The following is a 16068-nucleotide window of genomic DNA, read 5'->3' as shown; positions in this document are numbered from 1 at the left end:
TATTTTGGGAGCGACGAGCGAAATTCGCAGCTCCTTCATGTGTCTATTCAGGGTTGCCACCCAGCCGAAACTGTCTTGTGCCTCGTCAGCCCTGGTGACGATGCCAGACTGTCGCCAGGCAGAAATGTCCTAAATTAAGCAATCGCCTTTTCTACCGCCTAATTTCACAACGCTTCTATTAGAAAACTTAAAAAAAAGATTAGTTAAAATGTCTGTCAGCAAATTAAATCCCCGGGAATCTGGTGAACATATTGTTAAGCATGCCCAGCACGTGCGTGTTCTTCCCGCCGGCATTGAAAAACTAACCCAGGAAATCGTAAATGGTCTAAAAGAAAAGCGCATTTCTGTAGAAAACTTTTCGCAGCACGAACTGCATCCTAACCCGAACTTTAATCAAGAGGATAATTCGAGAGCAGCCGATTGGGTCTTTGTGCTAGACACCCTTAACTTTTGCTTTTGGACACCCAGTGAGTAAATACCTAATTATAGAATTGAGCAACATCTCTTATCTTTAAGAGCAATCCTCCACAGATAACTACACCAAATACAAGGTCGAAGGTTATACCGGCTACTTTGCTCTATGTGCAGCTGTTAAAAGAGCCATCAAAGAAGGCGTGGATGTGATCAATCCCAAGTTCTACTCTAAGATTGATCTGGAAACCCTGGAGAACATTTTCCGTTCTGACGACGGGGAGACTAAGATTCCGCTGATCCAAAAGCGCCTGGAGTCGCTTCATGAAGTGGGAAAAGTTCTTATCGAGAAGTATGATGGCAGTTTTGAGAACCTGATCAAGGCAGCCGATAAATCAGCGGTACGACTGCTAGATCTCATTGTGGAGGAGTTTGCCTGCTTTCGGGATGAGGCGGAATTCGCTGGGAAGCGGGTTTCCATCCTGAAGCGAGCACAGATCCTGGTGGGCGATGTATGGTCCTGCTACAGAGGCCAAGGACTTGGCTACTTCAAAGACATTGAACAGATAACGATGTTTGCCGACTATCGCATTCCCCAAGTGCTGGTCCACTTTGGCAGTCTGGAGTACACCAACGAGCTAATGGAGTTCCTTAAATCCGATACGCTCTTGGAGAACGGTGATCCCCGGGAGGTGGAGATACGCGGTGCATCGATATACATCATTGAACTGGTCAGGGATGCTGTGGTCAAGATACTCCAAGAGCAACACCCCGAGATCTCGCTGGATAATGTTAACTCTATTGTGATCGATCAGTATCTGTGGGACTACCGGCGTCAGCATAATGCCGACTTGGAGCACATCCCCTTCCACAAGGTGCTGAGCATCTACTACTAGGCAGGGGAAGATAACTAAAATAAATAGACGACGAATGAGTTTGTTAAATTGCTTTATCCTTTAATGATCCAAAATCGGGGGCAATCTACAACGTAACGGGCTTGGCCTTGCCCTTCTGGGCAGCGACGCGCTCGTTGTATCGCTTCACGGATTCCTCGCGGGAAAGGTTTCCCTTGCGGGCGTAACGCTGGTTAATCAGGAACTTCACATCCATCTGTCGGGTGATTAAAACCATTTAAATATAACCTTTGGGAGATATTTCCTATTTCCGAATACTTACACCCAGAGTGGACTCGTGGCGTTTGCGCATTGGGCGCTTGATGCCATTGCGATGGGCCTTCTTGTTCTGGTTGTGATTTGTGTGGTTCTTGGACTTGGCCATCTTAAACTATTCCGAATATCCAAAGTTCCGCCATGGACGCACATGAAAACAGAAAATAACTTGTGTTAGGCACCGCCTTTGGTAATCCTCGAAAAAATGCATCCTTTGTGGATTTTTCATCACACCAAATGCGTTACTGTCACCTACGTTTTTCGCACACTGGAATTCCTAGCTGCAAATGGAGATTTTATGAGTTAAAACTTGAAGTAGAAAAAAACGCGGAGCACACTTACGGAAACGCAATGGAAAAGAAGGCCAAATTAGTGTGGTTGTCACTGCCCAAAGAAAATAACCTAAATAATGCCAGCCACGTGAAGTTATCGTGCTGTTATCTACGTGCTGCTAGGTGCAATATGTTCCATCACTACTGTAAAAAATGTATCTAAATTCAAAATATGTACTTACCGCCTCATTGTAAAAGACCACAAAGGCTTTGCAAAATAAATCATGGAACTGCCTTGGTCATTAACCATCGAAAATGTTAGTTGGAAAGTTTCGTTTTATCGCAAAGAATCTATACTCTCCGTTCCAAACTTCTGACTATTAAGATTTTTGTCAGAGATTTCTCCATTTTAAGCTACTGAGTTACTTTTAAAACACTAATTTAAATATTAAATTAATTCTGTTAAAAATCCTTAAAATCTAGTATTTAGTCTTTGGCAACCAACGATAGTTTTTGCCTTGTGCACGAGCGCAATACACTAACGCGTTGTGGGCTTGATTTGTTTTGTTTTCCTTACAAAAATAAACAAATTGGTAAAATACGTAGCAATTTAAAAAAACATTTAATATAAACACGATGCCACTAACTGCAGAGAGTGCTGCTCAACAGATTCAGGTAATGAACTTTGATTGGCTGCAATGTATTTAAATGGTGTTTAATGAATGTTTTTGCAGGATCGCCTGAAGGACATTCAGCAACATATTCATATTGTAGACGAAGAGCGTCGCCGGGCGGAGAACTCTATTTCCAGCCTGGTGCGATCGCTCCATGCCACCAATCAGAAGGTAAAACCCCTGCTCAAAGCCAGCTTAATGGAGGCTTCGCAGGAGGAGGCCACAATTCGCGCTGCCCTGGCCAAAATCCACGAGATTCGGAGCATTCGGAATGAGAGGCGGATACAAGGTGGGTGTTCGAATGGGTTTATTGGCAGGATTTATCCTTACTTGCTCCACAGCTCGCAATGCTGGAAACAAGGAGGCCATTCGACGAGGAGCCCTCATGAAAATGGTGCAGCTATCGGCACAAACGCTGCCCCTTTTTGTTGGCAAACTCGGAGAACGGGCACCGGCTTTGTGTGGAGCCATTCCCGCCGAGGGAAACTATGTGGCCAAGGTGGGATTAGAATTTTTAAGAAATATAAATTCTAAATTTAAGCGTAGAAGATTCTCCCAACATTTTAAATCCGCTTTGACAAACAAAAAAAAACATTTCGGAATTGAACTTAACAAACTTTCAAAACCTGCTTATCAACTTTAAATTCCTTCAAGGTTGGCGACAACGTGGCAGCCTTAGCCAAGGGAATCGACGAAGAGGAGAACTGGATCCTGGCGGAGGTGGTGCAGTTCCTCCATCGCCAGAACAAATACGACGTTATCGACATTGACGAGGAGCAGAAGGACCGCCATGTGCTGAGCAAGCGAAAGGTCATTCCACTGCCCTTGATGCGTGCGAATCCCGAGACCGACGGCCACGCCCTGTTCCCAAAGGACACGGTGGTAATGGCGCTATATCCGCAGACCACCTGCTTCTACAAGGCCATCGTCCACCGCCTGCCGCAGACCGCCACCGAGGACTACGAGGTGCTCTTCGAGGACTCCTCGTACCTAAATGGTTACGCAGAACCGCTGCCGGTGGCTCAGCGCTATGTGATTGCATATCGCCCCACGAAAAAGGGCGCCGGCAGTGGCAGCGGGAATCTCTCATCGGCTTAGACAACCATATTTTTTACTTTTAGCATTAAGCATATAAAGAGAGCTCGTAGTTTACAATATTTGGGTATTGTAAAAATAAACCACAGCTAACGCAAAATATCATCAAATATTAAAAAGTGTTTTACAAATTAAAACTACTAGCAATGGTGGTAAAATTAAAGATTGAGTTTTAAATTATATATAAATTTAAAATTTAAAAAAAATATTAAATGCTTAGATTTTCTATAAGTGGAATGCTGTTATTCTTAGGTATCATTGATAACAAAATAGGCAGAATTTTAAAAATAACTACATATAATGCGAACAAATTATAAGAAATTATGTCCCTGCTTAAAACAGTTTTATTTTTTTTAAGCAAACGGAAGTAAACGTTCTAAGGGAAAATCGTTACAAAAAATGAACACAAACATATATTGGAAATTTGTTTACAAATTAGTATTTTTCTTATATTAAATTCAACTTTTTGTTCTATTTAAAACTATCTTGGGAATGTTCCCTAAAAGGGTAATTGTGTTACAAAAAAATGTAGACACAATTAAATTTAAAAAATTACTATTCACAATAGACTACCATAGTTTGTGATTGCGATAAAAGTAAGTATTTTTAGAGAGGTATATACTGGGCATATTTTTGGTATATTTTGCATACACGGTCACTTTAGTTTCCCAAGCTAAAAAAGTTTAAAGTAAGTTCGTAGCACAACAAAAAAAAAAGGGCAGCTAAATAATATGAGTGAGACAGGCTTAGCGACGCAAAATAATGGCACCGTGGAAAATGTGAACTGCTTCGACATCCTGAGAGTGTCCACGCTCTTTGAGAGCAGTCTCCTGGAGGAGGATGATGTCCAAATGGACGCCTACTTGGCAGCCTACGAGGAAATAATGAAGTAATGATACTCAATAATCTCTGTGAGAAATAGAGCTCTACATGGTAAAGTCTCCTTCTCAGATTCTTCCAGCTAATGGGCAGTGTCTTTAGCTTTGTCAGCAGCGATGTGCGCAGCAAAATAGATATACTATACGCCCTGAGGGCCAAGGATACGGAGGAGCTGGAACACTTCAACTCCTTCAGGACCATGTTGGAGTACGAGAAGGAAGCCCAGTTGCTCAACCAGAAGGGATACGTGTCCGGGAGTCGCACTCTGCTACGACTTCATCGCGGATTGGGTGAGTGGCTTGGTTCTTCAACTGCCACATTGGCTAATTGATTGTGGCTGTCTTATCTAGACTTCGTCTACGAGTTTCTCAATCGGATCCAAGCGATACCCGACGACCAGAAGACCGTGGACGTGTGCAAAGAGGCCTACGATGACACCCTGGGCAAGCATCACTCGTTCCTCATCCGGAAAGGAGCTCGCCTGGCCATGTATGCCATGCCCACGAGGGGAGACCTGCTGAAACGGGTATGCCCCGACGTCGAGGTGGCCAAGGAGAACCTGCCGACCATGCTGGAGCACATGCGAACCAACTACGACCGGACGGATCAGCTCTACACTCTCCACGACCTTCACAGCCTGCCTTAGAATCTACCACGTATCCGGGGTACTCCAGCGATCTGATAAAGTGTGCAAAAGACATTGGTAGATCATAAATTCTGTATGAATTCCTCAATCAGATCTAGTGGACCATCCCAAACTAGTTTATGTAGCTTAAATTGTCTGTGTTGAGTGCAACTGCAAGTATTTGTTTCCCAAAAGCCTGTAAGTTTTAATATAGCATTTTAAATTGCCTGCAATCGCTCATCGATCGCCTTGTCCGCAGGCTGTGCAATGTTTCCCGAAACCCCCGTATATTAACGCCATAAAAGCTTTAGTCATGAATGAACAACTTGCCTTATCTGGGTGTATTGAACTTGGACAACCCGGACAAACATAGTTTCTCATGTCTCTCCTGTCCCAAATATAATAGCATAATAAGTGGGCTGGATTAGATAAGCTTCTGGAGAACGCGCTGGGTATCTTAACTCAATTTGCGCTGCCTCATAAAAAGCCAACTTCGGATACGAAAAACCTCGGGCTATCTAGATGGGCTATCATCTTATGGTCCAAGACAAAGGCGCTAAACTCTCGCATATCCCCAGAATTCGGTCAAGATATATGGCCGTTCTCAGGTTCAACGATCTAATTTTAGTGCGCGAATTGCAGCAATGGCCGCCATTTGAATTGCATACTACTTGCGCTATTGATTGTGCCTAAGTCTTTATCACTATGTATCACTATCAAAAAGCTAGAAACAGGTAAGAATGGTGTTGTTGTGTGACCACTTTATCGCCGGACAGCCAGTCCGTTGGGCCAAGTGCAAAAGCGTAGAAGATGGTGGTTCTCCGGACAAACAATCAACCGACGTCACCACTTCGCCTGGGAGCGTTGAAATCATTAAAAGCGCCTTTACCCAGCCGTTTTGGCTCATTTTGAATCCGTCGAGCGACGCGACATGGATGCTTCCAAGCAGACGAATCTTAAACGCGAGCCTAATCCGTTTATAAAGGCCAATTTTATCTCCAAGTGGCTGTTCCTGTAAGACGTCTTTTATTTCTTATGGGTGAAAAGTGAAATTCTTTTGCGAAAAACGGATCACGGCTAGTGAATCCATGACCATGGTCAATCAGTGAATAGTTTACGACACGCGATAAGGTCATAGTGATAATTGGTGCTCGGGAGTGCCTATAAACCATATCGAGAGCCATATAACCCGAATTACTCAGATTTATAAAGTGCCCAGGAGTCTGCCACGGAATATGGAATATCTCATCTAATGGATTCCGTCGTGATCTATTTAATGTATTCCATTGTAAAAAATATTAAAAACAAACATTGTTACTGCCAAACCCTTTTTTCTTTTTCTATTTCAAATGGAAGCATTTCTGTATACAAGGAAGATACGAGATATGAGTTTACTTAAAAAAAATAATCCAAACTTAAATTGAATCCGTCCGATTTTTATAAAATTTTAACCGCGTTTCTTAATTGTGTTCCTTTTTTTTGGAGTATGTGAATATATCCTTAAACACAATAAAGTTATAATTTTTGTCCATTATTTTTCCGGTTCTTTAAGTGCGAGGCAAAAGACATAGTCGTCCAATCTTCCCCGTTTTTATAGAACGAAGAAAACAATGACATACAAACCAAATCGTGTAGGAGTGATGCTCCTAAACAAGTATATCTATGCTTTCTATGGTATGGTACTATATGGTATTGCGTTTACTTCTGACTGAAATAATATCATACGTTACATATATTTTCTGGTCAACTCTAACAAGATTCAGTATCTTGAACTATTTTATTTCGCAATTTCGAATGACCATCGGGAGTCACGTAGTAATGCTTGGGATCAGTGTCTGTCATACTATAGACACCCATGGTGGGGATATATTGATAAGATACTAAATTACTTATCAATTTTTCTTCCTTAGATGGATGCACAGTGTTTTCCGCAAGGGCCGACGTGAGGAGTTGGATGCCAGTAAGTTGTACGAGCACCTGCCAGGATTCGACAGTGAATCCCTGACCAGGAATCTTCAGCCCCACTGGGAGAAGGAGTCCCGGAGCAAGAACCCCAGTCTGATGCGTCTGATCTTCCGAGTTTACGGCTGGCAGTTTGTTCCCGTTTGTGTTTTATACTCTTTGTTGGAAATGGCTATCCAGTAAGTAATAGAGGGTTTTAATTGACCAAAGGGTTTTAATTAATAATAACAGTTAAGGATCTTTATATTTGAAAAACCTTAACTTTAAACTAATGAATCATGAGCTCAATATACATGATGTATTTTCGCACCTGATCTTATCTTATCACTTTTGGAATACTAAAAATATGTTTCCGTTGTTTTCAAAAGAATGAATCACTTTGATATACATAACAAGATTTTCCTGAATATACACATCTGATTGATGATGATGAGTTCGGTTTTTATCGCAGCTCCTTTCAGCCGTTGCTGCTCGGTGGACTGATATCGTATTTTGCATATGGACAGACGACAGTGAGCAAGGAGAGTGCCTACCTGTATGCCATGGGCATTGTCTTGTGCTCCCTGGTCACCTCCTTGGTGTTCCATCCCTTCATGTTCCATGTGTTTGCGGTGGGAACGAGGGTGAGGCTAGCCTGTGCCGGCCTGGTCTACCGGAAATGTCTTCGGGCCTCGGCGAGCAGTGGCGAAGGACTCGGAGCCTTGGCCATTTCGGTGATGTCCATTGATCTGTCCCAGTTCGATTTGACGTTCTACTTCTTTCACGACTTGTGGAAGGGACCTGTGGAGGCCTGCATCTTTGGCTACCTGATGTACCGCCAGGTGGGCTGGACATCTCTGATTGGGATCGCCTTCATCGTGATGTTGATACCACTCCAGGCTTGGGCGGCCAAAGGTGCTGCGCACTTCGGATCCCAATCCGCAAAGCACCGGGATGAGCGGGTCAAACTGATGAATGAGATCATCAGCGCCATTCAGGTGATCAAGATGTATGCGTGGGAGAAGTCCTTCGGACGACTGATCGCCGAAGTGCGGCAGTCGGAGGTGAAGGCCATCCGGGGATCCATGAGCATCTACGCCGCCTTGCAGTGCACCAACATGATCTCCAAGATATCGCTCTTCCTCAGCCTCATAGCCTATGTCTATGTGGGCGACCTTGTGACCGCCAAAAAGGTGTTTATCCTGTCCTCCTACTATGGCCTACTAAACGATTCCCTGCTGCACTACTGGCCCATGGCCATAACCACTTGGGCCCAGACTTTGGTCAGTGCCCGTCGTGTGGTGGAGTTCCTCCTGCAGGCGGAGAAGCCCGAAGAGGAGTCCTGCTGCCGGGACAACCCCGGACTGGAGTTGGATGCGGAGAAACCGAAACCGGCGCAGAGTGGCCGTCTGCATTGCGTGAAGAGCGAGTCGAAGTGCCTGAGTTTCCGGAAGGTGAGCGCCAGTTGGGACAAGACGAGCATGAAGCATCCCAGGAAGCCACACATCGAGGGCATCTCCTTCCACATCAATGCCCAACAATTTGTGGGCATTGTGGGTAACGTGGGCTCTGGCAAGAGCACCCTACTCCATGCCATTCTCGGCGAGATTGAGCTGATGCGGGGACGTGTGGAGATCCATGGCAGGATTAGCTATGCCGCCCAGCAACCGTGGGTTTTTCAGGGCAGCATCAGGGAGAATATCCTGTTTGTGGAGCAGTACGAGGAGCAGCGATATCGGGCAGTGGTCCATGCCTGCCAGTTGGACAGAGATCTGGAACTGCTGCCTCGGGGCGATGCCACCGTTGTGGGCGAGCGAGGAATCAGTCTGAGTGGTGGCCAAAAGGCCAGGATTGCTCTGGCCAGAGCTGTGTACCGCCAGGCGGACATATACCTATTCGACGATCCCTTGGCCGCCGTCGATGCCCAAGTGGGCAAACTGCTGATGGACAAGTGCTTCCATCGCCTGTTGGCCGGCAAAATGCGCATTCTGGTCACCCACCATGTCCAGCTGCTCAAGACGGTGGATCATCTGCTGCTCCTCGAAGGAGGAGAACTCACCCAGCAGGGTAGCTATGAGCAACTGAAGGATGTGATCACCCGTCATGCTGCTCTGGATCTGGAGGGCATTGAGGCGGACAAGCAGCAGGTGAAGCGAGTGCTCAGCCAGGTGGACAGGACATCCAAGCTCAGCAAGGGCGAGGTGGAGCATCCAAACGCTGATCCAGAGGAGCATGGCCACCAAGAGCAGCAACTTCAGGGAGCTGTGAGCTATGATACCTACAAGGCTTACTTCCGAGCTCTGGGTACCCCGTTCTTGGTCTGCCTGGTGCTCTCCATGTTTGTCCTTGCCCGCGGATGCCAGGCACTCATGGACATCTTCATCTCGCGGTGGGCCACCTGGGAGGAGGACCGCGGCTACGATTCGGCGGATGACTACGAGGCCACCCGCACCAAGATGGTCACCTGGTACACGGTGCTCCTTTTGCTCACACTGGCTCTGTTCCTGCTGCGCACCTTTGGCTTCTTTTTCATGTGCCTGCGCATCTCGTTGACGCTGCACGACCAGCTTTACCATGGTGTAATCCGAGCCTGGATGTACTTCTTCAATGCGAATCCCTCGGGAAGAGTGCTCAACCGTTTCTCCAGTGACATCCAGAACGTGGATGTGAACCTGCCGCAGGCCATGATGGATTCTCTTCAGGTTTGTTTTCATAAAAATGTTCTTTGTAATGTTCTTTACAAAAGCTTCTCCTTCGAATGATCTCTGATAGTTTCTGGTGGATGTGGTGGCTGTGCTGGTCATTGTGGCTATTGCCAATTATTGGCTTCTGATCCCAGCGGCCATCATGGTGCTGCTCCTGTACCTGTGCCGTGCCCTTTATATAGGAGCCAGTCGGAGTCTGAAGAGGATTGAGAGCTTAAGTGGGTATAAATCGTCTCTAGCAATGCACTTTACTTATGCTGAAACACTACTTTGTGAACAGCCCGCAGTCCAATTTACTCGCACACAAACCAAACCTTCCATGGCCACTCCACCATTAGATCCATGGAGGCCATGCCGCAGCTGGAGCAGACCTTCCATGGCCACCAGAACACAAACTCCTCCGCTCTGTTCCTCTACGTTAGCGCCAATCGGGCGTTTTCCTTCTGGACAGACCTGATTTGTGTGGTGTACATTCTGGCCGTTACCTTCAGTTTCCTGGTTATCAATCAGAGCTTCTACAGCGGCGACGTGGGCTTGGCCATCACACAATCCATGACCTTGGTGATCATGTGTCAGTGGGGAATGCGGCAGACTGCCGAAATGGAGAACAACATGACCAGTGTGGAACGAGTGCTGGAGTACGCGCAGACTCCATCGGAGCCACCGCTGGAGAGTCCGAATGGTGTGAATCTTCCCTCTGAATGGCCAAAGGCCGGTCACCTCCGGTTGCGAGATCTCCGCATGCGATATGCCCCGGGAGATGAGGACATCCTAAAGGGTCTGAACTTTGAGTCGCAGCCCATGGAGAAAATTGGCATTGTTGGTCGCACGGGTGCGGGCAAGTCGTCCATTATTCAGGCGCTGTTTCGACTGGGACTCAACGAGGGAACCATTGAGATCGATGGTCTCGATATTGGCCAATTGGGTCTCCACGATCTGCGCAGTCGAATCTCAATAATACCCCAGGATCCAGTACTGTTTTCTGGAACCCTGCGCTTCAATCTGGATCCCTTCGGCGAGAAGAGCGATGAGTCGCTGTGGAGCGCTCTGGAGGATGTGAAACTGAAGAAACATGTGGCCTCTCTGGAGGGAGGTCTCTCTTGTCACCTGAAGGACGGTGGCTCCAACTTCAGCATGGGTCAGAGGCAACTGGTGTGCCTGGCCAGAGCTGTACTGCGGCAGAATCGAGTTCTTGTCATGGATGAAGCAACTGCAAATGTGGATACTGAGTAAGTCTTTAAACAAGTGGTTTAGATAAATGTTTCTTATTACGCACTTACCTTCCAGAACCGACATCCTGATCCAGGAAACCATTCACACGAAGTTCGCTGAGTGCACGGTTCTCACAATCGCACACAGATTGCATACTGTGATGGATAACGACAGTGTGCTGGTGATGGATGCCGGCAGGATTGTGGAATTTGGAGCACCGCACAAGCTGCTGCAACGCAAGGATGGAGCTCTACTCAAGCTGGTCAATCAAAATGATGCCGCCACAGTGAAGTTTCTCAAGAAGATTGCAGCAGAGAGTTACAGGCGTCGCAACCAGAGGGATTCCCTTACAATAGCAGAGGAACAACTGGAAGATTGAGCAGCAATCGTCGCCTGGAAATAGGATCTAATCCGACAAGCTGCGGCCTTTAGAAGTTGTACTGCCGCGAAGGACAGTCAAATTCGGTTTTATTGGTACGAAAAGTGTACGATAAAGTGTATTTACATAGCAGTAGAATTATGCTAGTACTAATGATAGTTCGGCACTTAAAACGAGGAGACTCTGACACACACGCGCGCGCACACACACAGGATTACAAAATATATGTATATATATATGTATGTATGTATGTAGGTAATATATCAAAACTGTAAACTTGATGGATAGCCTAGGATGATGGTAAACGTTCCATTTAAAATAACATTAGGTATTGACATGTATGGGATAAAACTAGGATCAGAATGACTCTCTGATATGCTCTCGAACGGAAACATAACGCTCTTTATATGTATATGCTATACAAGTGCTATGCTATGTACACAGAACGCTAAAACACAAAGAATATATATATAATACGGTCAAACCACATCCGACTCGGCGACAATAGCCGCTTCCTCCTGCTATTCGATCCGAATCCGATGCGATGACCGACGCAGTGCGGCAAACTCCTTGAAGACCAGTCGCCCCAGCAGCACCATTGCAATGATGTCGGCTGCGATGAGCATGTGGAAGACATACTGCCATCCGGCAGTGGAGATGAGTCCGGCCAGCAGTGGACCCACTGCCGCTCCAATCGACCCAGTGCCATCGATAATGGCCGTCACGGTGGACAATGCATTGGCATTGCCCTCCAGGGAACTGTGCTGACCCAGCTCTGCACTCACCGACGTTGTTATCAGAGCATAAGGACCGTTCACAAAGATGCCGACCACAATCAGAAGCACTATGCTGATGGTCATTGACAAGGCACCATATTGTTGATACATCAGCAGCTGAACGAAATAATATTTGTAATATTTGCAATGATTGTGTGCTACATTTAGGGTACTTACAATGGGCGAGGCAATGAACAACATGCCTGTACAGACGGTGGCCGACATTCCGCTCACATCCGATAGATAGCCCGCAGCTATGGCTCCCAAAATGCCACCCACATCGAAAAGTGTGGACAGATCAGCGGACAGCTCCGGGCCCAATGTGCCTGCATAAGAAGATATTAGTTATTGAAATCTATTCACATCTAATTAAGTATTTGTGTATACTAACTAGATTTCTGAATGTAGAGGGGCAGCCAGTACATAAAGGTGTAGCTGACCAGTTTGGTGAAGAACAAACAGAGGGAGAACTCCACCACTCCGGGTATGTACAAAGCATCGATCAGGCTGATGGGGCGTCCGCGACGCCTGGGCTGTGGCGGTGGCTGGGAACGCGTGAGGATTGGAGTACGCTCGGTGGGCGCCGATCTATAGTTGATTTCCTACAAAATAGTGAAATTAAAATAAGTCTTTTGTTGCAAATTGGGGACTGGGCAAAAGCGCGAAATGTACACAAGCGGAGTGGCCAACACACCGTGAAAAGCAAACAGACTGTCATGCACTTACGGTTTCGGAAGAGTCGTACCCCAAACTGACCACACACTACGGCCGAGCAATGTACGTTTTAGAAATTATATAGTTGCAACATAATACGCTGCATGCGGAACATCAATCAAGAATTGCAACTGATACTTACGGCATCGTTGTGGCGCACCTGCTCCTCGTCGTCCTGCTCCTCATCCGACTCGTTGGCCATACGACGCTCCTGCTGACCCGTTTCTGGATAACATCCCACTATCTCCGGCTGGTCCACAAGGAAAAGGAAGAGCAAAAAGCCCACGGCTCCAATGATGATGCCGGGCACCACAAACGACAGCGCCCAATCGCTTTCCACATAGTGCGCCGCTATCAGCGTGCCCAGAATATTTCCGATGGACGTATGACTGTTCCAGATGCCAAAGATCAGGCCGCGCTTGGACTTTCCGAACCAGCGACCCACGAGCGTCACGACGCCTGGCCATCCGGTCGTCTGGAAGATGCCAGCCAGTATCTGCACGAGCACAAAGTACCACAAACTGTGGATGTTGGAGGTGCGGGCAATGCCAAACATATAGGTGAACACTCCGGTGAGGATCATGCCCATGGATAGAAAGTAGCGCAGGGAAACGCGCTCCGCCACAAAACCAGAAGCGAACATGGCAATGGCATAGGAAAAAAGGAAGGCCGAGTCCAGCATGCCAAAGAGTGTGGTGGCATCGGGAACATCTGTGAAACAGGTACACTTGGTTTAAAAGGCTTCACTAAAGCTGAAGGATAAACTTACCAAAGGGCGCATAGCCACATTCGTGACTCGATGCCGCCAGGGAAGTGGAACAATTTCCTTGGAGCACGGACTTTACCACGGAGATGGGTTTGCGGCACATGTGGTAGCAGGCGTAAGCCAGGAAAGTTAGCACAAACACAGACATCTTGTAGCTGCAAGAGAATCAGAGAGCATAAGTTAGTGTAAATCTTTAAAAACCCACTTTAAGGAACTAACACGGTAAACAAATTTATAACATTAAATGTATTATAAGAGCATTTAAAACAGAGCCCAAAAAACAAGTTGTTACACAATATAGTTATAGATATCCTGAATAGTTAATAATTGGAACAAAATATTGCTAAGGGACGCGGTTAACTACACTAAAGAAATGACTGTTGAACGTACTAGCGTGTGTCAGACTCGATCGGTTTATGAGAAAAGGGAAAATTTGGAATATTAGTTAACATAAGAAAGCGACCACAAATTTGATAATATATCTTTTTTTTGTGTTTCGTGTGAATCAGACCTAAATCATTTTCGTTGCTATAAGCAGCATTAACCAATTCGCTTTATTTTAAGCTTAAATCAGATTTTACATTCAATACACATAATAATAATTAAGATGGGCACTTAATCTGTTTGAAAAATTTAAAAGTTAAATGATTTATTAACCTAAAATTATAAATATTGATATACTTATCATGCTTTTAACATAAGTGTTACATCAATATTGACCCAAAAGATGTGATGACCTATAAAATAGTTTATCTCCTGGGCAGATATAATATTCTATGCAGTATATTTTATTAAATAAAAATAAATTAAAAAATTCAATTCATATTTTTAAACTTATAACTATTAAGAAACATACATTAATATAGAGATTATCAATAGGGGATGCTAATGGTACTTTAATGTAGGGGATGTATTCAGGAGGTATACTCACAGCAGATCTCTGCGGGCGTGGAAGCGGGTGCAGCAGTGGCGCGACAGCCGCTGCACCGCCCGGATGCCGAAGGGCACGTCGTTGTAGTTGTTGCTCATCTTTCGCGTTCTGGCCAGTCCCAGTGGAGCTCTCATCGACAAGTGGTGCTCGTCCAGGTGGCTGCGTTCCCGTTCCGGTTGCGAAGAAGTCAGCTACCTGAAAGCACAGCGATCAACAGGTAGGTGAGTGATTTGGTTCTGGTGACTCAGTTCGAGATACATTGTTCGAAATGCAGGTAGAGTGGAGTGGGTCGCGGTTTCTGGCAGGGCCGTGGAATCGAATCGAATCGAGTGTGTGCGGATACAATATCCGAACTTATCACTATATGTATCCGTAGTTTTCTTGTTTGCGTCGTCGAATTCGTTTCGCTCAAACAATGACGCTCCGTATCGCAGTCGTAAATTGAAATGCGTTTCCGCTCGCTTCACTTCTATTCTGCTGCGTTGGCGAAAATTTTCCAACTTTGATAGCGTTTGTTTTCACTCTAAGGTTAAGATAAGGGATCGCAACTTATTTATCTCAAAGAATGCCGACAGTTCCACTTTTTGATAACGGATCACAAACTACTACTGATACAGAATATATCCAACTGTGTTTATTTACTTTTCAATCACTTGTCCTTATGAATTTACAGAGTGTTCCAGCGTCGACTAGTGCCGGATATTTAACCTTTTGTTTGTGGTCGCCCTCAAAGAACGGGAAATCGGGCGAAAACTAACACAAAGCTGTTGATTCAATAATGCGACATTGAAAAGCAGCAGTTAACTTGTATTATTACCGTTAAACACACACTAAACAGCTGCAGTAAACATTACTCCGTCCGAAAAATAACAAAATAGAGATGGAGAAACATCGATTGCTTTTTGCGACTATCGATAGCAGCTGCCAGTGTGACCTTCGCTGCATGATACATACTAATATTTTTAAATACCAGATTTCCGTTTTATTTTTACAGTTTTCTTTTATTTTAAAAACTATTGCACTTGTTGTTCGGGAACAATTTGAAGGAAAACGTTTTTCTCATAACATAAAAAAATGCAATTTTGGGATTATTAAAAGATTTGCGTTTTCAATTCCTATAAAATTTCGCAAGAAACATAAAACATTTCCAAGTTAATTTATTAATAATATTATGCAGTGTGAGTTAAAATCTTATCTCGGTCAAATTTGGTTAACTAAAGTAAGCTATTTAAAACTAATGGCATAGATTTGTGAAATTGTTTCATAATTGTTTATTCTTCTTCATAAAATTTGAATAAAAAGGATACAATTCCCGACGTATATACGTTTACCAACAACAAAATTAATTTCCTGTTTTATAAGAGCAATAATGTGATAGCATTTACTTTTTTGATACGCCATATATTTAGGTAATATTTGAGATTCATCACTTGCCTTTAGATTTACACATACAATTAGACGTTGACACTTAATCGCAGGAACTACAATTCCTGAGATCACTGGCTAATTATTTCTTTCG

General features: G+C 45.0%; 6 protein-coding genes across 10 annotated transcripts; 4 read left to right on the top strand and 2 right to left on the bottom strand.

Moving 5' to 3' along the window:
* Window position 1: 1 nt before the first annotated feature.
* On the top strand, window positions 2-1355 carry LOC108145220 (queuosine salvage protein). The gene is made up of 2 exons (XM_017270475.2): window positions 2-467; window positions 532-1355. Exons 1-2 carry the CDS (start codon window positions 209-211, stop codon window positions 1305-1307), a joined length of 1035 nt encoding a protein of 344 aa, XP_017125964.1. The 5' UTR covers window positions 2-208; the 3' UTR covers window positions 1308-1355.
* On the bottom strand, window positions 1343-1971 carry LOC108145221 (60S ribosomal protein L29). Its single transcript, XM_017270476.2, has 4 exons — window positions 1923-1971; window positions 1837-1861; window positions 1588-1695; window positions 1343-1521 (listed from the first exon to the last, which is right to left on the bottom strand). The coding sequence occupies exons 3-4, from the start codon at window positions 1687-1689 to the stop codon at window positions 1393-1395; spliced, it is 231 nt and encodes a 76-aa protein (XP_017125965.1). The 5' UTR covers window positions 1690-1695; window positions 1837-1861; window positions 1923-1971; the 3' UTR covers window positions 1343-1392.
* A 420-nt stretch (window positions 1972-2391) lies between these two features.
* Window positions 2392-3721, top strand: LOC108145204 (SAGA-associated factor 29). The gene is made up of 4 exons (XM_017270446.2): window positions 2392-2527; window positions 2587-2815; window positions 2868-3025; window positions 3181-3721. The coding sequence occupies exons 1-4, from the start codon at window positions 2489-2491 to the stop codon at window positions 3622-3624; spliced, it is 870 nt and encodes a 289-aa protein (XP_017125935.1). The 5' UTR covers window positions 2392-2488; the 3' UTR covers window positions 3625-3721.
* A 551-nt stretch (window positions 3722-4272) lies between these two features.
* Window positions 4273-5443, top strand: LOC108145243 (ceramide-1-phosphate transfer protein). The gene is made up of 3 exons (XM_017270512.2): window positions 4273-4510; window positions 4573-4790; window positions 4851-5443. The coding sequence occupies exons 1-3, from the start codon at window positions 4353-4355 to the stop codon at window positions 5144-5146; spliced, it is 672 nt and encodes a 223-aa protein (XP_017126001.1). The 5' UTR covers window positions 4273-4352; the 3' UTR covers window positions 5147-5443.
* A 97-nt stretch (window positions 5444-5540) lies between these two features.
* LOC108145240 (probable multidrug resistance-associated protein lethal(2)03659) lies at window positions 5541-11413 on the top strand. Of its 2 annotated transcripts, none has more exons than XM_041707562.1 (6): window positions 5541-5859; window positions 7036-7266; window positions 7539-9768; window positions 9839-9989; window positions 10052-11000; window positions 11059-11413. In XM_041707562.1, exons 1-6 carry the CDS (start codon window positions 5831-5833, stop codon window positions 11360-11362), a joined length of 3894 nt encoding a protein of 1297 aa, XP_041563496.1. In that variant the 5' UTR covers window positions 5541-5830; the 3' UTR covers window positions 11363-11413. The 2 variants fall into 2 exon arrangements, with proteins under 2 accessions (XP_041563496.1, XP_017125995.1); XM_017270506.2 differs by having other exon boundaries at window positions 5541-6139.
* Window positions 11411-15468, bottom strand: LOC108145241 (glucose-6-phosphate exchanger SLC37A2). 4 transcript variants are annotated; one of them, XM_017270508.2, is made up of 8 exons: window positions 15367-15468; window positions 14550-14744; window positions 13622-13773; window positions 12995-13563; window positions 12865-12900; window positions 12530-12740; window positions 12316-12464; window positions 11411-12255 (listed from the first exon to the last, which is right to left on the bottom strand). In XM_017270508.2, the coding sequence occupies exons 2-8, from the start codon at window positions 14681-14683 to the stop codon at window positions 11884-11886; spliced, it is 1623 nt and encodes a 540-aa protein (XP_017125997.1). In that variant the 5' UTR covers window positions 14684-14744; window positions 15367-15468; the 3' UTR covers window positions 11411-11883. The 4 variants fall into 4 exon arrangements, with proteins under 4 accessions (XP_017125997.1, XP_017125998.1, XP_017125996.1 ...); XM_017270509.2 differs by lacking the exon at window positions 15367-15468 and adding an exon at window positions 15258-15340; XM_017270507.2 differs by lacking the exon at window positions 15367-15468 and adding an exon at window positions 15192-15320.
* Window positions 15469-16068: the final 600 nt, after the last annotated feature.

This window comes from Drosophila elegans, unplaced genomic scaffold (assembly GCF_018152505.1).
Source record: "Drosophila elegans isolate 14027-0461.03 unplaced genomic scaffold, ASM1815250v1 contig_183, whole genome shotgun sequence".
Lineage (NCBI taxonomy): Eukaryota > Metazoa > Arthropoda > Insecta > Diptera > Drosophilidae > Drosophila > Drosophila elegans.
This window is presented reverse-complemented; position numbering and strand designations above follow the sequence as displayed.